General features: G+C 34.5%; 1 protein-coding gene across 1 annotated transcript in view; it reads left to right on the forward strand.

Moving 5' to 3' along the window:
- Positions 1-25,102, forward strand: part of EP400 (E1A binding protein p400) — a 139,620-nt gene that overhangs the window by 51,484 nt on the left and 63,034 nt on the right. The window contains 6 exon segments of the mRNA XM_074299919.1: positions 85-225; positions 1,131-1,209; positions 7,105-7,154; positions 7,617-7,674; positions 14,371-14,460; positions 15,596-15,703. Of these exon segments, the coding sequence (XP_074156020.1) occupies positions 85-225; positions 1,131-1,209; positions 7,105-7,154; positions 7,617-7,674; positions 14,371-14,460; positions 15,596-15,703 (526 nt within the window).

A 25,102-nucleotide genomic window follows, 5' to 3' on the forward strand; every position in this document is an offset into this window, starting at 1 on the left:
CGCATGTGTGTTTGACTTTTGGCATTTTTTTCTTATAGTTTTAGACATTGCAAAGTTAAAAATTTGAATATTTTCACTTAATAGCTTGTCAGAACTGCAGCGCGTTATCATGAAGAAAAGAAACTTCATGAAGAAAGAGGAAAGAAAGAGGAGCAGAACCGATTAAGACGTATAGCTGCTTCAACTGCTAGAGAAATAGAATATTTTTGGTCAAATATTGAACAGGTAATATTGACCTGCAAGTGTAAATTTTCATTTCTCTGTAAGGAATATATATGACCTTTTGAGCTTTGCACTTAAATAGAATTTTCATTTTAAAATGTTTTCATTTAAAAATATTTAGAGATAATTATGTAAATAAATAAAGGTTCTTAGACCTTTTCTTTTCTTTCTTTCTTTTTTTTTTTAAATGTATTATTTCATTTGATAGAGTTAAGCATTTCTTTTGCTCTTTTCTTCATGTTGATTTTTTTAAATTTTGGAGTAGTGATATTTGCATTTAAAGAGGAGACTCAGGATCCTTTTAGGAAATAATACTTATTTTTGGAGATGTAGAAGGAATACTAGAGTAGGACTTAAAGAACCTGGAAAAAGGATAATCCTAGTTCATTATTTCCTAGCTAGATAATTATAGCATTAGACTCTGTTCAAAAGAAAATGACTTGTAACTATAATGAAACAAGACTGTAAATTCCAGGAAGCTTCATAAATATAAATTGTTGTTCCTTCAGTCTTTGAGGGACATCAAGAAAGTCCAGATATTATTTTAGCATTAATCAGTCTGTACAAAAAACACCCTTTTCATTTTTTTTTTGTCCTTGGTACCTTTTCACATAGTTGGTACTTAATAAAATGTTTGTTGAGTTGAATTTCATTACTATTATTGTTTTCCTGACTCTTCTGTCCCAGTAAAATTAAAATGAGAATTAAATATAGAACTAAATTCAAACAAATGAATAAATGCCATATTGAGAAATTCTAATTGATTTTTTAAAACAAAAAAGAAGCCTATACTTGAGGTATCATTTTTGTGTTTATTAAAGTTTTTCCTATGTTTTGTTCTACATATTCTTGTTTGTAGTTGAAGATCTTAGCACTTTGTTCTTTTATTTGACTATTCATTGTTTTAGGTTGTAGAAATAAAACTGCAAGTTGAATTAGAGGAGAAAAGGAAGAAAGCCTTAAATTTACAGAAACCATCCAAGAGAGGTATAGTGTCTTTTGATCCTTTTTTGTTTTTAATTTCCCTGTAATACAAACCAAAATTCTTTGTTTCAGGAGTTGCAAAGTTAGAATGCTATTAATGAATTTCTTTAATTTACATTGCAGTAATTCAGAATTTGGCATAACCAACACAGCATGCTGAGGCATAGCTTTACTTGAAGTTGAGAGCCTAAGTCAGAAGAAGGGAGTCACAGCTAGAGAATACTTGGTTATCCCAATAATCAAATTGGGGGCATTTGTAAAAGTATGATAAGCTCCAGTTTATTGTCTTATGAAGATGTGTTTACTGATAAGTAACAGGAATATTTTGCTTACTTAAAAGTGAAACCAAATATGTTTTGTAGTTATTATAAAAATTATTTTCCAAAATATAATTTGTTAATTATTAAGAAAAGTTAGGGATTTATTTTTTAAAAATAAAGTTTCACATGTAAGTTCACACTTAAAATAGAAGCTTTAAAAATATTCTTCACAATTTAAACTTTTCTTTAATTCTAATTAGATCTCCACATCCTGGCCTGTCTCATTTAGTCTATATTCATGAAGTTTTAATGCATTATTATATTACAGCTCTGTGGGGTTATGATTCTTTGTGATTAATTACCATTTTTTATTGAAATAGTATTTTTACTTCTCCTTTCGATCTTTTTCTTTTCTTTTCTTTTTTGAGGCTGGGGTTAAGTGACTTGCCCAGGGTCACACAGCTAGGAAGTGTTAAAAGAACAGATTTGAACTCCTGAATTCAAGGCTGGTGCTCTATCCACTGTGCCACCTAGCTGCCCCTCCTTTCAATCTTGAAATCTCTTTGAATGTGTTCTTCTAAGTCTTTTTCATAGTATTGATTGTTGAAGATTCATTAGGGGGTAGATTTTTATCAAAAGCTTTGTGTACCTTGTACTCATTCGATCAGTTGATTGACAAAAATTTATTAAGTGTCTGCTGTGGAAGAGAGGATCTTTTGGGGGAGAGTTTAAGATGTATCTAGGATATCTACTTTGAAATGTTTAATAGGCAATTGATAATGTGAGACTAAAGCCCAGGGAAACAACTGAGATCTTATGAGTTGACTTCATGGAGCTGATTATTAAAGCAGAATAATTGAAGAAGTTGCCAGGACAGTACAGAAGGTGAAAACTACTTTTATCACCATATCTTTTCCTTAGATTCTGTCCTTTTGAAAGGTTTAATATATACATTTAGAGCTAGACTCACTCAAATTCTCTAGCTTGTTTATAAAGCCTGCTGTGGACTGGTATTAGAGAAACCCCACATCCTTGGAATTTGATTTAGGTTTGTAGAAATGGGCAAATGGACAAGAAACCAATCTGCCCTCAGTTTTAGGAAACTCATATAAGGTTCTAGGTGAGGCAGAAGTCTGACTTGCTTCTTTTAGCATATGTTTTAGGCATATGTTGCTTATTTTTTATTTTAAAAATTATATAATTGTATGTGTGTATATGTATATATATATATATATTTTTCAATATGCAAAGAGCAACTCTCAGTAGTATTTTAGTTTTCAGTATTCATTTTTAAAAGACTTTGTGTTCCAAATCTTTCTCCCTCCCTCTATTACTTCTCCCTTTACCAAGACAGCAAGCAATCTGACATAGGTTAAACATGTGCAATCCTTTATAATATATTTCCATATTTGCCATGTTGTGCAAGAAAAATTATATGAAAAAGGAAAAAAAAACACAATAAAGAAAAAGACAACAGACAAACCAAAAAAAGTGAATATTCTATGCTTGGATCCACATTTAACCTCCATAATTCTCTCTCTGGTTGAGGATGGCATTTTCTATCCCATGTCTCTTGGAATCGAAAGATTTGCTTTCTTACCCTTCTACTTCAATTTACCCCACCCCCATTGAGAATGAAATAAAAATAAAATGCTTATTATAAATGTTTGTAGTCAAGCTAAACAAATTTTTGCATTGGTCATTTTGGGAAAAAAATTTTTTTCTTATTCCTCTTTTGAGTACTTCATCTCTCATTATAAGGCAGATAAGCATGTTTTAAAATCAGTCTTTTGCAATTATAATTGGTCAGAATTCCTAATTTTTTCAAACTTGGTTGTTTTTATCCTGTTGTTGGCATTGGCATTGTATGAATTGTCCTTTTGGCTCTGTTCAATGTACTTTACATCAGTTCATAAAAGTCTTCACAACTTAATTGAAAACTATCTTCTTTATCATTTCTTATAGAATAATAGTATATTCTATCTTATATATATATAATGATTTCTTTAGCTATTGCCCAGTTAATGGGCATCCCTTCACATTTCCATTTTTTGCTGCTGTAAAAAGAGCTATATATATTTTTGTACATTCTTACTTTTTGTGGTAGGGGCTTGGGCTTATTTTTTTGGTTTAAATAACACTTATTTTTCTTTGGACTAATCCTTCCCCTAATCTGCATTCTTTTAATTTCTCTTTCTTCCTTCTTCCCCTTCTTTCCGGTTTCCCGTTAAATGAAATGTATTTTTGAACTCAACTCTAAGTGTCTGTATGCATTCTTCCTTTAACTAATGCAGATCAGGCTGAGGTTCAAGTAATATCTTGTCCTTTACCCCTTCTCTTCATTTGTACAAATGTCTGCTTGAATACCCTGATTATGTTAAATAATTGTTTCCCTGTCTCTCACCTTCTCCCATATTCTCTTCCTTTTTCCCATAATAGAACTACTCCCAGGCCTTGTCTAATTAGACCTTTTCTATTATCCTTGATGAAGGACACATGTAACATCTCTTCATGTTTGAATTTAAGCAGTTTATCCTCATTTAGTTCCTTTTGATTGTTCATTCAGGTTTACCTTTTTAATATTTCTCTTAACTCTTGTATTTGAATTTCAGTTTCTACAAAGCTCCAATTTCTTTATCAGGAATACTTGGAAGTCATTTTTTTCATTTAAGTTCTTCCCCCCCCCCCCCCCCCCTTTCTTTATGGTCAGAATTACGTGAATTGGCCAAGGTCACACAAGTTTTCTGAGTCTGGATTTAAACTTGGGTCTTCCTGACTCTATGGCTAGTGCTTTTATCTGTAGTGCCACCTAATTGACTTTGATATTTATTGATAATTCTTTTTCTTCAGCTTCTTTCAGTACTTTTCTTTGACTTCTGGATTTTTAACTGTGATGTTCCCAAGAGTTTTCATTTTGGGGTTTCATTGGGGAGCTGATTAGTTTATTCTTTCTGTTTCTGCTTTGCTCCTTTGTTCTAATAAAGTTGTTTCTGAGGAAGTTTTCTTTCAAAATTTTTTGAAATATGATGGCTTGACATTTTTTGTTGGTCAGAGGGTATATGTAGTCTGGCTGTAATACCAGAGAAACTGAGACAAGAAGAGTTTTTTTTCTTTTCATTTATTCAAAGAACCATTTCCATTTTATTTTTTAAAATTAATTTTATAATTATAAAATTATAAAAATTTTTTTTTGACAGTACATATGCATGAGTAATTTTTTTTTTTATAACATTATCCCTTGTATTCATTTTTCCAAATTTTCCCCTCCCTCCCTCCCCTAGATGACAGGCAATCCCATACATATTACATGTGTTACAGTGTAACCTAGATACAATATATGTGTGTAAATCCAATTTTCTTGTTGCACGTTAAGAATTGGATTCTGAAGGTATAAGTAACCTGGGTAGAAAGACAGTAGTGCTAACAGTTTACATTCAATTCCCAGTGTTCCTTCTCTGGGTGTAGTTGTTTCTGTCCATCATTGATCAACTGGAAGTGAGTTGGATCAAGAAGAGATTGTTTTTAATCCTTAATGTGAAGAGTTTAAGCTAGCTGACCAAAATGGGAATTTGCTTCCAAAGCATTGGTTCCAGAGCAACTAAGTCACACAATTCTGTCTCTTAGCAAACAGAATATGGAGGTAAGAGTGCAATTAGTCTTGCAGCTATTGTTATCTTTACTTCAAAGAGAGAGCAGGGAGAGAGGATTGGTATTTACAGCTTGGAGATTATGGCTCAGTCCTTTGTCAGACCTGAGAGGAGAACCATTTTTAGATAGATAAGGGCTATACAACAAGGGCATAACTACAGGACACAAGATTGTCCTTGACAATAATTCTATTCTCAGGGTAGTTTTTGCACAGGGATGAAGTCAGAGAGGCAAGCACCTGGATACTGTTTTTCTTTTCTATCCTTCATTGTGTCACAATGGTATATGAAGGAGAGTCGGAGCCTCAAGGTTTAGTTTTCTTTTTAAACTTAATTTTTCCAAGTCTAATTGCAGAAATGAAAAAGGGGAGAAGAGGGATGGTGTATGGCCTGCTATCTAGCGTGATTCTTAAATTTTTTCTTTTTGATCAGTTTTCCAGATCCATTGTTTTTACTGAGATATCTTGTTTTTTATTTCTATTTTTTGACATTTTGACTTCATTTTAATATTTCTTGTCTTATTGTCTTCTGTTTGGTCCATTCTAATTTTCAGGAAGTTTATTGCTTCATTAGTGTTTTGGGTTGAGCTTGGGTTGAGCTACTAATTTTCTTTTTGAATTCTTTCTTCTGTAGCACTTCTTTTCCAAGGTTTCCTTTTGTTCTCTCATTTCATTGAAAAAATTATATTTTAAAAATTCTTTTTAAAAACTTGATTCTTTTCTAGGAATTCTAGTTGAGTTTGTATTCTTTAGGTTTTTCTCTGAGGCTTCACTTGTAGATATTTTAGAATCATTGTCTTCTGGGTTTGTATCTTGAGTGTTCCTGTTACCATAATAGTTTCTAATGATGATGATATATTTTTATTTTCTCTTTTTTTCTGTCTATTTTCAGACTTCAACACTTGATATTAGGGCTGGGTTCTATGCACTCCTGGAGGGCTGGTCTGGGTTTTTCCTCTTAACTGCTTTCTTGAAGTATTGACTGTTTCATTATTCTAGCTTCTCTGGAACAGTTCAAGTTAGGCACCTGCAAGTTTTTAAGTGTTTCCAAAATGGTCTGATTCACGATAAAATCTGATTATTGTCCTCCCACCTCCCTTCTTCTTCCTTTCCCTCCCCTCAGCTCTGTAAGTTCATGATCTGAATTTGGGTCTGTAGTAGTCAGATAAAAGACTGTTAATGCAGAACTGTGTAGGTTCCGTTTTATTCTGGGATTCTTGCCATGGTTATTTCTCTGCAGGCTTTAGACTTGAGTACATATAAGTAAGACTCTGAAACCCCACTCTGCTCCTGGTATATAAGCTACATGAGTGCTGCTTGCTTCTGAACTTCCTCCTTGTGCTATATACAGTGGGACTAGGGACTGTTCTTTACCCTAGAACCCAAATATCCCTCAGTCCATCTGGATTTGTGATCCAAAACTGGGTAGTTGGGATACAGTTGCCTGTTATGGGGCAGGGAACAAACTTTGTTCTGTTGTATAATGTGTGATTGCTCCTCCTAGACCTGATTTCTGGAATACAGACCTCTTTGCTTATATCCTTAAGTTGACCTGGTCTGGAAAAAGGAATCACTGTGACTTCTTGAATTTCCTCAATGAGGTTTCAGTCTGGTACATTTTCTAGATCTCTTTGGAGGAGTTACAGCTTTTGAGGAGATCTCTTTGCTCCTTACTGCTACTCCTCTATCCAACTTAACCTCTGCATGTGTATTTTAAAACTTTACAAATATTGAAAGATTGTAAGAGGTGTCTTAAGAGACAATGTCCAGTCTCTTACTTTGGATTGTTTCTTTGTCTTTGGTCATTAGAATGGATTGGGTAAGAATTACCTATGCTTACTCTTTTTCATATCTAGAAAGGGGTTATTAAGAGTGAGAACCTGTTGAGAGGTTCTGAGTGTTACATAGTTAATATCATCCCTAATTATTATATTTTAATGTGTTGTCTTAAATATCTATTATTAAAAATCTAATATATTGCTTTGTATTCAGGAAAAGATTCAAGGTCTAAGGGTCTTCATGCTTTCCCAGAGCAGTTTATGGTGAGTTTAAAATTGATTTATTTGTATTTAAAAAAAAAAAAATCAAAACATTTCCTTCCAAAAGAAAGGGCAAGATCAATGTGATTAATACTTGTTCTAATAAAATTATGTTTTGCCTTTACACTTTTAACTGTATATGTGTAGATAATGTTGTTTCAGCAAATTTTTATAAAAATCCAACTTGATTAAACCTGAGATTTTAATATGATAGCATTGGGCTTTCATGGTTGCTAACTTGGAAATTTTGGAAGCGAAAACCAATACACAGGAAATTGTGAATAAACTGTTGAATAGAAATGTTAAATCTGTACATGGTATAATTATATTTTTGCCATATAAGTTTTTATAAATGAAGATGGTTGGGAAAATAATCAAAGACTCCAAATGCTTAATTCTGAATAGTAGATATTATGTTCTGTATTTATAGACCTATTGTTTGTGACATTTTTCTTTACTGTTTAGGACTCTGGAATATATGGAAGAAAAATAAAAATTAGTACATCCCTAACTGATGATGAAGGTCTGTATCCTTTTTTTTTTCCTTCAAAAAATGTCAATTACAGTGACCCAAAAGTTGTTTTTTAATAGCTTAAGTCTCCACAAGACTTTTGGGACATCTTATTTATTGTCTGTCTATAAGTCTTTCATTGAATGTTACTGTCTGATGTATACTTTAATTATTTATTATTTTATAATTAAGAATTTTTTTTTATGTCACAATCACTTTCCTGTAGTCTACCCAAAATAACTTGTATCAATAACAAAACAAAATTGATATAATACATTGACCACAATTTTTAAAAAGTAAAATGTCTTATTTGTATCCTTTTACATTGCTCTCAATTCTTAGTGACTCCTGCTCAATGAAGCTTCCCTTGGGAAAAAAAAAAAAAGAAATTCAGTTACTGTAACCCAATCTCTACATTTTCTCGGTCTGACACTGACTCAGTTCCCATGTAGACTTTACCAGCCATGTCCCTGTTGATGGCAGGAAGGCCTTCTTTCCTGTCATAGCTCCTTGATGCTACAGTGAGTCATTCCATTGACCCTGAGTTCTTATATTTTCTATTACATTGTTGTCATTTTGTAAATTGTTCTTCTGTGTTCATTCCTATCATTATGTGTAGTTTCGTACAAGACTTCCCAAGTTTCCCTGAACTCTTCATATTTGTTGTGTCTTAGCAGTAGAATGGTATACATTGTATTCATATTCCATAGTTTGTTTACAGCTATTACAGTTATCCAGGTTATATACATTATTTTCTATTGGAAGGGAAGGAAGTTAAACTTGAATTTTAATTCTTTTATTTAATTTTGTACATTATAATATATAATAAATAATATTCATATATATTAATTACATATTATATATTATTTTATTATTTTAAACTCATTTGGGAAAAAATTTGGGCCTGCGTAAATCACATGTACATAGCTACATAAATTTTTTTTTTTTTTGTGTGTGTGTGTGTTTGTGTGTGTGTAAATACCATTTTCTTGTTGCACATTAAGTATTAGATTCCGAAGGTATAAGTAACCTGGGTAGATAGACAGTAGTGCTAACAATTTACATTCACTTCCCAGTGTTCCATCTCTGGGTGTAGTTATTTCTGTCCATCATTGATCAACTGGAAGTGAGTTGGATCTTCTTTATGTTGAAGATATCCACTTCCATCATAATATATCTTCATACAGCATTGAAGTGTACAGCGATCTTCTGGTTCTATTCTTTTCACTCAGCATCAGTTGATGTAAGTCTCTCCAAGCCTCTCTGTATTCCTCCTGCTGGTCATTTCTTTTTCTTTTTTTTTTTTTTTTCTGCTGGTCATTTCTTATAGAACAATAGTATTCCATAACCTTCATATACCATAATTTACCCAACCATTCTCCACTTGATGGGCATCCATTCAACTTTCAGTTTCTAGCTACAACAAAAAGAGCTGCCACAAACATTTTGGCACATACAGGTCCCTTTCCCTTCTTTAGTATTTCTTTGGGATATAATCCCAATAACAGCAATGCTGGGTCAAAGGGTATGCACAGTTTGATAACTTTTTGGGCATAGTTCCAAATTGCTCTCCAGAATGGCTGGATTCTTTCACAACTCCACCAACAATGTATCAGTGTCCCAGTTTTCCCACATCCCCTCCAACATTCATCATTTGTTCCTGTCATCTTAGCCAATCTGACAGGTGTATAGTGGTATCTCAGAGTTGTCTTAATTTGCATTTCTCCAATCAATAGTGATTTGGAACACTCTTTCATATGAGTGGATATAGTTTCAATTTCATCATCTGAGAATTGTCTGTTCATATCCTTTGACCATTTATCAATTGGAGAATGGTTTGATTTCTTATAAATTAGGGTCAGTTCTCTATATATTTTGGAAATGAGACCTTTGTCAGAACCTTTAACTTTAAAAATATTTTCCCAATTTGTTATTTTCCTTTTAATCTTGTTTGCATTAGTATTGTTTGTACAGAAACTTTTTAGTTTGATGTAATCAAAATCTTCTATTTTGTGATCAATAATGATCTCTAGTTCTCCTCTGGTCATAAATTCCTTCCTCCTCCACAGGTCTGAGAGGTAGACTATTCTCTGTTCCTCTAATCTATTTATGATCTCATTCTTTATGCCTAAATCATGGACCCGTTTTGATCTTATCTTGGTATATGGTGTTAAGAGTGGATCCATATCTAATTTCTGCCATACTAATTTCCAGTTTTCCCAACAGTTTCTTCCGAATAATGAATTTTTATCCCTAATGTTGGTATCTTTGGGTTTGTCAAAGATTAGATTGCTATAGATGTACCCTTTTTTGTCCTTTGTATCTAATCTGTTCCACTGATCTACCGGTCTATTTCTTAGCCAATACCAAATGGTTTTGGTGACTGCTGCTATATAATATAGCTTTAGATCAGGTACACTTAGACCACCTTCCTCTGACTTTTTTTTCATTAGTTCCCTTGCAATTCTCGACCTTTTATTCTTCCATATGAATTTTGTTGTTATTTTTTCTAGGTCATTAAAATAGTTTCTTGGGAGTCTGATTGGTATAGCACTAAATAGATAGATTAGTTTGGGGAGTATTGTCATCTTTATTATATTCGCTCGGCCTATCCAAGAGCACTGAATGTCTTTCCAATTATTTAAATCTGACTTTATTTTTGTGGCAAGTGTTTTGTAGTTTTTCTCATATAATTCCTAACTATTCTTTGGTAGATGGATTCCCAAATACTTTTGTTTGGAATGGAATTTCTCTTTGTATCTCTTGCTGTTGCATTTTGTTGGTGATATATAAAAGTGCTGAGGATTCAGCTACATAAATTTTATATGTAAGTAAGGAAAGAATAAACATTTATATGGTACCTACCCATGTGCCAGATACCATGAGCAGCATACTTTACAGGTACCTCATATGATTTCACAACAATATTGTGAGAATTATTTCTGCTGTTACTTATTTCCATTTTATAACAAAAAAAAAAAAAAAAAAAAACTGAAGCAAACAGTTTAAATGGCTTGCCCAAGGTCACATCTTACATGGATGCTAAGTATTTGGGACTAGATTTGAACTCAAGACTTCCTTACTCCATCTACTATGTTGCCAGCCACCTCTAAGTATGCTGAATATTTTATATTAAAACACTTCAAACCCATCATTTTCTCCTAATCTCACTCCTTTTGAATGGTTTAAGCCCCATTCTTGGCCCTTTACTGAGGACCTCTACCATGCTTCTGACCCCCCTTCTTTAGCATCCCATTTTTTCCACTGTGCTGTCTGAAACACTGAGTGCCACTTATAGTAACAAGTCGTTACAGCTAGGAGACTTTCTTAAATCTTTTCCTTTTTTGTTCTGTCCATCTTTTTTTACTAGTCCAGACTGAGCTTTCTCCTGATTTTAGAGCTTCTCTAACCAGCCTTCTCCGCATTTGCCACCTTTTCACTTACTGTTGGTAATAGGGAGTATGAAATACCCATTTTTTCCAAACCCTTTGTTACAACTTCCCTTTAGCACCATCCCTCTTTTGGGTATTCATCACTTGTTCAGAATTCTGGGAGCTATTGCCTCCTGACTTCCAGGCTCCCCCCCCACCTTTACTCCCCCATGAGTTCAGTGTCTGGTTTTTCTCACCTTCTGCCCTGACATACATAGATCATACTCTTGATTTTGCCATTATCTACTGTGCTACTTCCATGTTCATGAATTCTGGTAATCCTTTATTTTATCACAATTTGTCCCCATTTCACCTTTCATCTGCTTTGCAACCCTAAATCTTGTTTTTCTTCTACAGTTTGTTAATTAACTTTGGTTCCCTCACTCTAAGTTCTGTCCTGGGTCATTATCTCTGTCCTTGTTGGCTTGGTGACTGGTTCAAGTCTGTACTGTCTTCTCTCAGCTGAGTCCTTGGACTTCTATTAGATTGCCATTCCCTCCAAGTCAGCCTCAGGCTACTCCCACCATCCACGGCATTGGTTTTCGCATCGGTACTGCTGATGGAAGCAGAGATGGAGTCAAGAAAACATACGGACTGTGTCTCTTACTCTCTTTCCCACTTCCAAACTCTTTTTGCCTCTAACCCATTGCCTCCGCTTGTTTTTCCCATCCCTTACTTATCTTCCAGTCTCTATTCACTAGCCACTTCTTTTGCTTACAGATATCTGTCTCTCCTTTCCTCCAACAATCTATGTGGTTTCCTCAGCTGTTGCCATATCTCTCCTCTGTTTTGTGATTCAGCTCCTCACAGGTTGAAGTGACCTTCCTCCTGAGCCAACCTAACCCTGTCCCTTTTTTTTTTTTTTTTCTTTTTTTTTTGCTGAAGCAATTGAGGTTAAGTGACTTGCCTAAGGTCACACAGCTAGGAGTGTTGTGTCTGAAACAAGATTTGAACTCAGGTCCTCCTGACTTCAGGGCTGGTGCTCTGTTCATTGTGCTGCCCCAACCCTGCTACTTTTTAAAGTGATTCCATTCCATCTTGTTTTCTTCCAAGAGATATCTCTACTTCAGTGCTCCCCATTCTTAAATATGTCCATGTTTTCCCCATTCTGAAAAAACTCACTTAATTCTCTCAGCCCTTTATCTCTTCTGCCCTTTGTAACTAAACTTATTGCAGGAGCCTCCACCTTCTCTTCTCTCACTCGCTTTGATCCTTACGATGCATCAATATACCCAAATGGCTTTCTCCAGTTTCACCAGTAGTCTCTTATTCAGTGGTTATGCTCTCTGGCTCTTGTAATCTTTGACATTGGTCAATCGCCCTCTTCTCCCTGATCCCCTCTTCTCTGGGTTTTCAGTATGCTCTGTCTCCTAGTTCTCTCCTTTCTCTCCTTTACTGGGTCCTCCTCCAGATCATGTCCTCTCCTCTGTTCCCGGTGACCTCAATAGGTCCTGTGGGTTTAATTACTGTCTCTGTGCTGATGATTCTCAGATCTTATCTAGCCCTAACCTCACAATACCAGCTACCTTTTAGACCTCTCAAAATGGATGCCCAGCAGAGTACTTAAGGTAAGTGTATCCAAAGCTGGAGGTAAGTCCCCAGGACATCGTCAGACTTCCTGAGCTCTAGGCGATGGCTGTGGCTTGCTCCTCTCACCTCGGCAACATCTCCCCAGTACAGCCCCTTCTCTCTGGCAGTATTGCTGTCCCGCTGGTGCTGGCAGCCATCACTTCTTGCCAGTATTCTCTTGGTGGATCTGCCTGCCTCAGCTCTCTCCCTATTCTGATCCCTTCTCCATCTCCCCCAAAGTGATTTTGCTAAAACTTAGGTTGGATCATGTCACTTTTTCCCCTCTCCCCAAACTCCAGTGGCTCTCTATTCCCTCCAGGAGCAACTATAAACACAATTTACCAACCATCTTCTCCCCTTTCTGGGCTTCCTACACTGTAGTCTCCTCATATATTCTCTTTCATCTAGTGACTCTGGCCTCCTGTCTGTTCCACAGCAAGACTCTTTGTTTTTCAGCTCCAGGCATTTTCTCTGGTTTCCCCGATGCCTGGAATACTTTTCCTTCTCCACTCCAATGACTGACCTCCTTGGTTTTCTTGAAGTCCCAACTAAAACCCCATCTTTTAGAGGAGGACTTCCCCACCCCTCTTAATGCCAGTGCCTTTCTCTCTGGTAGCTATTTCCTATTCATCGTGCATAAGACTTGTTTATGTACTTGTCTTCCCCGTTAGACTGTGGATTTCTCAAAAGGAGAAACCTTTTTTTGGTGTCCAGTGCATAGCAGAATGCTCAGCATTTAGGATTCACTTAAGTGTTTTATCAACTGATTGCAACTGAGATTCTAGAGAAGTTGTCTGGGGGGCACTGAGCAGTTTAATGACTTGGCTATGTTAGCACATAGCCAACATGTGGCTGAAGTGAGACTTGAATCCAGAACTTCCTTACTCAGATGTTAGGTTCTATTCACTTCAGGGTAAATTATAGAATCATAGACTTGGTATCATTCAATCCACAAACATTTTAAAATTATCCATTAAGGATACTACTGTAGGTTTTGGAGATGCAGAGATAAGAGAGAGACAGTGAACTCTCAGGGAACTTTGTATCAGAGAAGTTAACATATTCTTTCATTAGCATATCTAAAATATGTTCTCCAAGCCTTACGCCCTCCCACAATTTCCCTTTCACCCCCTATTCCTTTGTGCAGCCTGCTGGGCAGGCCTGGAATGTCCTCTCTTCTTAGTAGGCCTTTTGGAGTTCTGGTTCAATAGAGTTCAGCTTAGATGCCGCCTCCTTCAGGAATCCTTCCTTTATTTGTTTCCTCTTTGTTAGGGTTTTTATTTTTCCTTTTTTGTATAGCCTGTATTTACTTATCTGTGTACATAGAAGCTTCTTGAGGGAAGGGACTGTTTCATTTTTGTCTTTGTGTTTCTGTTGCTTACAATAGCTTGCACAATAGAGGCATAATAAATATTGAATTGAGTTGAATTGGGTATTAGTTCTTAAGTTGACTTGGAAATTGCAGTCAGTGATGTTTGTGTTAAAAATATTTGCTTTATAATTATAAGAATCCTTATTTTAATTTCTTGTAATTTAATTAAATTTCTTAAAAATAAACTTATTTTAATTTGAGTAGTTACTTGATGCTTTAGGTAGAAATTTCCTTCAATCCAAACAGTATTTTATTGCATTTTGTATATGTAATTGGAAAGTGTTCTGAGGTGGTCATTTTAACATTGGCTTTTTTTTCTGCTCTTATTTGTTTTAGTGGAAGATGAAGAGGAGACAATTGAAGAGCAAGAGGCAAATGAAGGACATATAGACCATCAAACAGAACTCTCTAATTTAGCCAAAGAAGGTACATTAGAATTTCATATCTTAGTTTTACTTAGTTTAACTTATAAATCCTATCTATAAGTGTTCTTTCTTCTATTTAGATGTTTTCTGTTGGCTTTTTCCTACATTTACATAGTACTTTTATTTGATGACCATTTATTATTTAACCTTGAATGATTTTACAGACTAGCTGTTTTAAAAAATAAAATCTCTCTAAGTTTCATTTTGGTTGTTCACATTTCTTTATTGATGTAAGTAGTACATTTTGAATTGACTATCTTTTAGTACTTTTATAAAATATGTATTTAACATTTTTGAAACAAGTACCTATAATAATTGGGGTAGCTAGTTGGTGCAATAGATAGACCCCTGGGTTTGGAATCAAGAAGTTTCATCTTCCTAAGTTCAAATTTAGCCTCAGATACTTACTAGTTGTGTGATTGTGGCTATGTTACTTTATCCTGTTTGCTTCAATTTCCTCATCTGCCAAATGAGCTGGAAAAAGAAATGGCAAGCTGTTCAGATATCTCTGGCAAGAAAACCCCAAATGGATCACAAAAGAGTGACGACATGACTGAAAAACCGCTGAGCAACAATACATAATAGTAAACAGAATAGCCATAATATGATAAATACAGATTTTTTTTTTAGCCATATTCATGTTACTTCTATATAAACTTTTATGTTTTAGTTTTTCAATTTTATTGTTACTCTTATTTTATTCCAGGTTCATATTCGGTATTATTTGTAATTATAGTGCTGGACAGCAGACAACCAAATTAATTAAATTTAGCATATAAATGCTTAACTCTCTAATTTAATTGCAAAAGTAGGGGAAAAGGGAAAGGAAGAAGCATTAAGTACTTTCTGTGTTTAAGGCATTGTGCAAAGTACTTTTCTGATTTTTCAAATTTTCTGATTTGCAAATTTGCAAATATTTTCTGATTTGATCTCAGTTGACAATAATAGTGTTTCTTGGTTGTTGTTTTTTTCTTTCTTCTTTTTTTTTCTTTTTCCTCTGATTTTGCCTATGAATATGTTGGGTCTTCTCACTGATTTGATTAATTCTTATTAACATATTATTTGTGCTAAGTAAAAATGCTCTTCATGAAAAAAAAATTTAGTATGACAACAATTTGTTTCTTAATTTCTTCCAGCTGAATTGCCCTTAATTGACCTGGTGAAGTTATATGAAGGTGCCTTTATGCCAAGTTTTCAGTGGCCACAGCCTAAGCCTGAGAGTGAAGAGACTAGTGAAGAAGAAGGTAGGCTTTAATTTGGCCTTAAGTACCAGCATATATATTTTCAGAGGGATTTAACTTGAACATTTGGTTTATCAGATTGACCCTTATTTTCTTTTGATCTGACAGGGCAACATGGAAAAGAAATCATTAGTGATAATTTTTGTATTAATAATATTTAATCATGTTGATTTTACCCTCTCCCCTCCCTTTTTTTTTTTTTTTTTTTTTTTAAAGAACAAAGCATTTTCTGTCCAGATCTGAAGAACATGTAGTTGGAGATTGTTTTTGCTTTATTGGATATAGAATTTTTCTCTCTACATTTATTCTATACTCTGTTTGCTATAAACATTGGTGAATTTTTTTTTACCTTTATCCATGCTATATAAATCTCACTCTGATGACTTCTTATGGTATGAAGGGTGATTTCAGACTCTTTTAGATGTATTCTGACAAGTTCTGTCAAGATGGAAATGCTTTGAGTTGGCAACAGACTGAGCCTCCTAAGGGAAGCCAAGAGTGGAGAAGCCCGTCACCAGTAGGCCATGCTCTAGGTGAAGTGTTCTTTAGCTATGACAGCTAAGGAAACAGAGACCCTAGAGACAGTCTTGTACACCCCATTTTTCACTTCGTTAATGATGGTGTTGGGATGGTAAAAAAGAAAACAGGATGTTAAGAACAGTGTCTAATGACTCTGGAATTAATATGTGGTCCAAAAAACTATCACTGTAGATGTTTATCACTAAATGAAAACAAAAGGCAAAAGAAAGACTTTCTTAACAAATTCTCTGTAAACAGGATAACAGAGTAGTCACTAAGTTTGGTTTCTTCCTGTGCCCAAAGATAATATATACCCCCCCCTTTCTCTTTTTGGTCTTTTATGTCTATCTCATTTCCTTAATTTTCTTTGTTTTACCTTTTGGATGATTAGCTATTCTTAAATTCCTTATCACTTTGTCTTAATCCCAGTTACACTTTACCAAGCCTCCAACTCTGAGTTGCTCCCATTGTTCTACCTCTTATGTTCCTATTTCGATGAATCTGTATTCTCCTGGAGGTAGTTGTACATTCACCCTGCCTATTTTTGGCTAGATTCGTGTTATGGAATGTTAATTGGATCCTCCTTGCATGGCAATTCTATTCTGATTGACTTTCTCCTAAGTTTTCTTTGTAGTCCTTCTGCCTGCCTCAGTGTAGGTATTGTTAGTGCTTCTTCCTGAACCCTATTCTCTTCTTTCCCTAAATTGCCTCTCTTGGTAATCTCATCAGCTCCAGTGACTTCAGGGATATCTGTGCAGTAGACTCTCAAATCTACATGTACAGTTCTAAACTTTTCTGGATTCAGTCCCACATGACCAAATACCTATTGGACTTTTCCATTATAAGTCCATCCACATATCAAATTCCACTTGTCCAAAAGGGAAATATTTCTTTCAAACTCCTTCTTATTCCCAATTTCTCTTTTTGTGTTCATGTTCATAATCTGATTTATTCTTCTCTTTTTCCTTCTCAGCTTTTCTGTCCCCGAGTTAGGACAATTCTCTCTACACAACATTGCTTGCATTCATCCTCTTCCTACCTGAGAATCTCTCTTTTTGGTTGTGGGCCTTCATCACTTCTTATTTGGACAATTGTATTGCCCTCCTAATAGGACTTTCTTGCATTTCTCTTTTCCTACCTTCAGTCTTCACTTCCCAGTTGCTAAGTAAATGTTCCTGAAACAAAGACCTAATAGTGTCACTGCCTGTCTGCCCAGAAGGCCACATGTTGTCTCTGGCATGTAGTGTGCAGCTTGGCCCGTGAGCACCTCAAGATCAGAGAGGGCTGCTCTTCATACCTTCAGCCCTAATCATGGTAGCTGCACACCATGGGGACTTAACCATTATTTGCTGATTGATCTGTTGCTATGACACCTTTCATGCATTCTTCATTCTAGTTAGACTGGCTTGTTATCTGCTCCCTTCACACCTGTGCACATTGACTTTGAATTTCACTCGGGTACATGACCCATCCTTCAGTATACTATGAGCCTCTTGAAGTCGAGGACTACTTTTTTTGTCTTTGTGTGTGTCCCTAGCATGTAATGGTATCTTGTGCTTAATAGAAGCTTAACTTTTGTGTAATTGAGTTGAATAACAGCTAACATTTACAGAGCGCTTTAAGATATATAAAGTATTTTATGAATATTATATCATTTTATTCTCAGAACAATTCTAGGAGAGAGAGTTGCTGTTATCATCATCATTATCCATATTTTACAGATGAAGAAACTGAGTCAGGTAGAGGTTAATTGACTGCCCCAGAGTTATATCACCTGTTAATTGTATTAGGACAAATTTGAACTCAGTTCTTCCAGGTCCATCATTCTGATCAACTGCACCTCTTTCTTGTTTGATTGTATCTGACTTCATGACCCTGGGAACCCACAGGCCAGACTGCCCATGGGGTTTTCTTGGCAAAGATATTGGAGTGGTTTGCTATTTTCTTCTTTAGTATATTAAGGCAAACAAAGATTAAGTGACTTGTGTAGGGTTACACAGCTATTAAGCAACTGTGTCAATTCAATTTAAGAAACTTATTAAGCATTTACTATGTGTCAGGTACTATGCTAAGTACTGGGGGTACCAAAAAAGGACACATGACAGTTCCTGCTCTCAATGTCTTTACAATCTAAAGGAGGAGATAACATCACTGGCTATATAACATTACTGAGGTTTATTTCTGAATGAAGGAAATAAAAAAAACTATTTCAATAGTCAGTTATTAATATAAGACAAATAATCATTTCTCTCATTCCCCCATTGATTCTATTGAGATATAAAATTTCAATGAATCACTAACTGATAGGACAGATGCTTCATCAAAGATTCTAATTATGGAGATTATGAGGGGAAAAGGAAAGAGTTTGATCCATGTTATGCATTGATAAAGTCAAAAGGGGCATTCCCCTTTAGTAAGTAGATCTTACTGATAAAAGGGATAAAAAGTAAAAAGTTTTTAAAAAATGTACACATAAGGCTCAGTAGTCTCATCTCATATAGCTGTCTGGTTCTGCTGACTCTTATCTGATGCTGCCTTCTGATGTGGGTGTAGTTTCAGAGCAGTTTCTGGCTGACTGGCTTCTCTAGTTCAGATCACTTGCAGAGATTTCCTTCTTTGCTAAAAATCTCTTACAGTTGGGTCTTAACATAATTTTTAATTGCCTTTGCCAATTACCAGGTCAATTAGTAGGAGTCAGTTCAGACCTTATGTCTCTAATACTAGAAAATCAAATTTCGAACCTTTTAGACCAGAGAATTTACATTTTTTAGGTTAGCCAATTATCATGTTGATGTATCTAAGAAACAAAATTCTTTCCAAGAATTTCACTGATTCACTGATAAATCTTGGAAGGATTTTATTTTACATTCTTGCAAGAGTAGATATGTAGGCTAATAGATACATTTTAGGAAATCACTGAGGCAGTCTTTTATTTCTCTCCTCTTATTCCCCATTAATTGGGTGATACAGAAGTGTGAATCTCTACCTTTCCTTGCATCTCCTTAGTATTTCCTATTCTTATTTTCCACCCTTGATCACATCCTGTACTAAAACCAAACCCTGGAAATACAAATATAAGAAGAAAGAAAGCCAGCTCCTGCCCTTAAGGAGTTTACATTCTTAGAGTAGAATATAACACCTGTAGGAACTGGGGAAGGAGAAAAGGAGATGGAGTTCAGAAGGTTCCTTTTCATATCTAAAATCCCCACCCCATTTCTTGTTTTGACTCCTAGACTCCTATTTCTTAAATTTCAATTTTCTAATTTAAGTTTCATTTTTCTGTAATTTTCTTTTTTTTTTTTTCCCCTGAGGCTGGGGTTAAGTGACTTGCCCAGGGTCACACAGCTAGGAAATGTTAAGTGTCTGAGATCAGATTTGAACTCCCGTCCTCCTGAATTCAGGGCTAGTGCTTTATCCACTGCGCCACCTAGCTGCCTTTCTGTAATTTTCCAGTTAAGTTTTTATAACTCTGTGGAAACTAAATCCTCATCCAATTTTCACACAAACTGATAATTAGAATCCAGTTTATATATTTGTCATTGTTCAGAAACTAAGAAACTGATAACAGGATACTTTTTTTAAAAAAGAATTTTAACAAATTCTCTCAAAAGCTGCATATTAACTATAATTATAACAAAAGATTTTGGGAAAGAAATATATAAATATATAATTTAAGAATAGTACATATAAGTTATTTATAATAAAGCATTTTTAATTTTTATTCTTTATTGTTATCACAGAATTGAGAGTTATGATAATTAACCTGGTTTCACATTGTTACATTCTTGCCTAATTATGGCCATACCATTGTGAGAAATTAAAGGGCCTTATCTTACATGGAAAAATATAACTAGTAAAAGAGGACAAGGCTAAATACTTATTTACCTAATTCAGAATATAGAAAGGACTAAAATTCTAGACCAAATAACTCAAATTTTATAACCGTATTTCATTATAGTGAGATGTGCTTCAGTATTAGCCTAAAAGATTATGTTTATTATTATATTTATACTGATCACCAAACATGATAATAGAAATTTGCCATAAAAGAAGAGGGGCATAGCTATACAATGCACCCCTACCTTGATGTCAATTCCAGGACAGAGTCATATAATAGCAAATAGCATTGAACCAGGTTTAAAGTCAGCTAGATGGGATGTTTTCCATTCAAGAGGAAATATCATTCTGGAGAATTTGAGTCAGGAGAATTCTACCTCAATCCACACCAAGATTCATCCTCTCAGTCTTTTCTATTAGAATTTCATCTGCAATTCATGGGTATTAACCTCATATGGTTCCTGACATCATACATCATGACTTAATAACACTCCTTGGTGATCATATTGGATGTCAGACTCAGGATAATATCAGTTACAGTCCTATACAGTCTCAAATAGCAAGTTTTAGTAATCACAGCTTTGAATAGATTTGGTTATTAAGAATCACATATCCTAGATAACATATATTGACTATAATCTCGGTAACAGACATTCATCATAAAAAAAATTTACAATTTATCTTGCCTTAGAGAGATTAACATATCAATATTGTTTTTAAAGGCCTATATCAATATAAATAAGTAGTTTAGTATATGGAGCCAGGTGAGCGGATTTCTTGAATGAGAAAATGAATTGAGATTTCCAACCATAGCCATCCCAAGGTATTCTTCATTTCTCTCTACCCCTTCTCATCCTTATTCCCAGAGACAGATACTCACTAGCCTTAGATCTCAGATATTACACCCATTGAGCTGCTAACTGATGACATTTTTCTTCGTGTGTTCATTTGAGATTAAATGAATAAAACTAATATTGAGACTCAAAAAGAATATTCAGGTCTCCAGAAAAAGTTTCACCTCAAACAGTGAAGTCTCTCTAATCACAGTAAGACTGGGAACACTAGCTATCAGTCTCATCAAGTTATTGTAATTAATTCACTGACAATGTTTATCAGATCTAAAAATTACATAAAGATTTTTATTTAAATATTCATTTCTAAAAGTATTTCTCTTTCTCAGAAACCATTTAAAATTTGTCCTAATATAAAAAGATAATCATTAAACTTTGATGAAGTAAATTAGAAATTTAGAAATTTGTTAAATTGGAAATTAGTAAATTGGAAACTTTTAAACTGGCAGATCTCTTAGTCAACCCTTAAAATAAAATAAATCCTTAAAATAAAAATAAATTGGAATTTAGATGGTGTAAAATGTCTGTCTTTAAGTATCACAAATAAATCCCCAAAACACCATAAATAAAATAAATTTCTAATTGGCACAAATAAATTCCAACTGAAACAATGCTAAAAGTAGACCCTAATAATTTTTAAAAATAATAGCTTTTCATTTTCAAAATACCTGCAGAAATGTTTTTCAACCTTAACCCTTGCAAAATCTTGTGTTCCCAATTGTTCTCCCTCCCTTCCTCAAGTTCCTTCCTGTGGACCACAAGTAATCCAGTGTATTAAACATGTATAGTTCATCTACACGTTTTCACATTTATCATGCTGCACAAGAAAAATCAGATTGAAAAGTGAAAAAAATGAGAAGGAAAACAAAAAGCAAGTAAACAACAAAACAATGAAAATATTATGTTGTGATCCACACTCAGTCCCCATCTTACTCTCTCTACGTGCAGTTGCCTCTCTCCATCACAAGCCTATTGGAATTAGACCCTAATAATTTAATCAATATTTTTGCAATTTTCAAAAGTGACAGCCAAATAATTTTAGGTGAAACTTCCCTTTTAAATGTAGGCAAGCCTGGATTTTGTAATTTCTTAGTGTATTTCATAATAGCACAATCTATGGTCAGCAGGGCTGATAAAGTGACCTAGCAGTTTTCACACCCATTTAAAAAAAATCTTTCTTTTAATTCATGTGTAATTAATTCAAGTATAATTCATGTTCTGACATCCAGATTATGAAAATTTTATTTTTTTTAAACAGTAGCTGATATAATCAATGGTTTATCAAATTTCATGACATAAGAAAAAGGTTTGAGAGGAAGATAATGAGTTGTGTTTTGGACATACTGAGTTTAAGATGTCTGCTTTGAGTTTGAAAAGCAGTTAGGTGGAGATGTAAGATTGGAGCTCAGCAGAGAGGTTAAGTTAGTTCAGTAGATTTGAAAACTGTTAGCATGAAAATGGTAAGTAAATCCATGGGAACATTGGAATCATTTGTTTCTATATAGTGAGACCATCCATTAGTTAGAGCAAAGATCAGTATCAACATTGAGTTGAAAATCTAAAGATGAAGAGAATATCTACAATGGAAAATGACTTTAAAAACAACTGTCATTGTTGAAAAATGACCATTTAAAAAAGCAGAAATATGTATCTTAAATCACCACTTCCTGTACATATTTAACTAATGTAAAATAATTGTCATAATCTCGAGGCCAAAGGAGCTCTGAAATTGCTTTGGTCTTCAGATCATGCCAGAAAGAGAAAGAGTTCAGCCAAAGATAGTACTTGTTTTGAATGTAAACATTATGGAGAGTAGGATGGTGGAAGATTATAAACAGTATCTCTTTAAAAACTGATGAAAAGTAGTGGAAAATGAAAGTAAATTGATGGAAAGCTTGCATTGAGACTCAAGTGATTCAAGGCATTGCAAGTACATGAAGAAACTTTACAGAGAAACCACCTCTTGTAACAGTGAATAAAAAATAGAAGGAAAAAAAAGCAATTAATCAAAATTTGGATGGTCTACTTCTGGTCAGAAATGAAATGAGAGAACTGCCTTTTTTCCTCAATTGGTTTATCATTGATTGCAGAACAAAAACAACACTACTACCACCATTAACAAAAAAAAAAAAACCCAAACCATTTGACTCAGAACAAATAATAATAGTAATGTTTTTTGTGGTTTAGTTTTAGCCAAGATACTGGTATGGTTTGCCATTTCATTCTCCAGCTCATTTTACAGATGAGAGAACTAAGGTCAGTAGGTTAAATGACTTCTTCAGTGTCACACAACTAGTAAGTGTGTAATTTGGAGTCAGGACGATTCTTGAGTCTAAGTGTAGCACTCTATCCACTGATCCACTTAGTTGACCAATAGTGATGCTAGCCAAGTTTATATAGTGCTTTAAGTTTACAAAATAGTTTGCATATTTTTTAAATTTTTACAGTCTTCCCTGAAGAGAAACAGAAAAAGGTAAAAAGAACTTTTGAGAACTGTATCTTTGTTGTGGATATACAGAAAGTCCGCATGGATAATTTGATTTTACTGATATAAAAAAAAGGGAGAGTGGGAAGGGGGTAGTCTCAGAAAAAGGGGAAGGAGTGATAAAAAGAGGGAAACTACATCCCAGGAAGAGACATAGAAAATCTACCACATCTGAGGGAATTTAGAGAGGGGGAGAAACATTGTGTGAATCTTACTCTCATCAGAGTAGGCTCAAAGAGTAAATAATTGACATATTTGTTTTTCAGAGAATTCTCTCTCACCTCATTAAAAGGGGGGAGAGGAAAAGGGAAAAGGAAAAGAAGAATAAGGGAAGGGTACAAGAAAAGGGAAGGGACTTGGAAGGAGGGGGGAGGGATACTAAAAAGGGAGGGCTGCGCATCACAAGTGAAGTCTATAAATTAAATAATGGGGAAGGGTTTCAGGGGGGGGTCAAGGGAAAAAAGCATAATCTGGGGATAATATGATGGCAGGAAATACAGAATTAGTAATTTTAACTGTAAATGTGAATGTGATGAACTCTCCCATCAAACGGAGACAGATAGCAGACTGTATCAAAAGTCAGAACCCTACAATATGTTGTTTACAGGAAACATACTTAAAGCAGGGAGATACATACAGAGTAAAGGTAAAAGGTTGGAGCAGAATCTATTATGCTTCAGGTAAAGCCAAAAAAGCTGGGGTAGCCATGCTTATCTCAGATCAAGCAAAAGCAGAAATTAATCTAATTAAAAGAGATAAGGAAGGAAACTATATCCTGCTAAAAGGTAGCATAAACAGTGAAGCCATATCAATACTAAACATATATGCACCAAGTTGTATAGCATCTAACTTTCTAAAGGAAAAGTTAAGAGAGTTGCAAGAAGAAATAGACAGTAAAACCATAATAGTGGGAGATCTCAACCTTGCACTCTCAGATTTAGGCAAATCAAACCACAAAACAAATAAGAAAGAAATTAAAAAGGTAAATAGAACATTAGAAAAACTAGGTATGATAGACCTTTGGAGAAACTGAATGGTGATAGAAAAGAATATACTTTCTTCTCAGCAGTTCATGGAACCTATACAAAAATTGACCACATATTAGGATATAAAGATCTCAAAATTAAATGCAGGAAGGCAGAAATAATAAATGCCTTCTTCTCAGACCACAATGCAATAAAAACTACATTCAATAAGAAGTTAGGGGTAAATAGACCAAAAAGTAATTAGAAACTGAATAATATCATCTTAAAGAATGACTGGGTGAAACAGCAAATTATAGAAACAAGATAATGACAATGATGAGCCATCATACCAATTTTTACAGTCTTTCCTACAAAGGACTATCTTATATGTATGATAAGTAGCCATCATTGTAACTGTTCATGAACCTTTTGATCAGTTACTTTAGTTGAGGTATAAAACAGGGAAATTTGTACCTGTCAAAGATTTTCAACTCTCTTACGGTGGATGTTTTATGAAAAGCCTGAATGAAGCTTTGTTTGGTAATAGATCCTTTCCTTCCATTAGACACAGATTCTTTTAACATTTGATTTTATAGTAATAAAATTATCCCTTTTTGTCCTCTTCTAGATTTTCTTTTTCCCCCATTTATTTCTCCCATTATTGATTTTTTCCCCCCATTGCTGTCATTTTCCCTACTAGAAGTCCTCCTTTATAGCAAATAAGTATAGTTAAGCAAAATAAATT

The sequence above is a fragment of the Sminthopsis crassicaudata genome, chromosome 1 (genome assembly GCF_048593235.1).
Source record: "Sminthopsis crassicaudata isolate SCR6 chromosome 1, ASM4859323v1, whole genome shotgun sequence".
Taxonomy (NCBI): domain Eukaryota; kingdom Metazoa; phylum Chordata; class Mammalia; order Dasyuromorphia; family Dasyuridae; genus Sminthopsis; species Sminthopsis crassicaudata.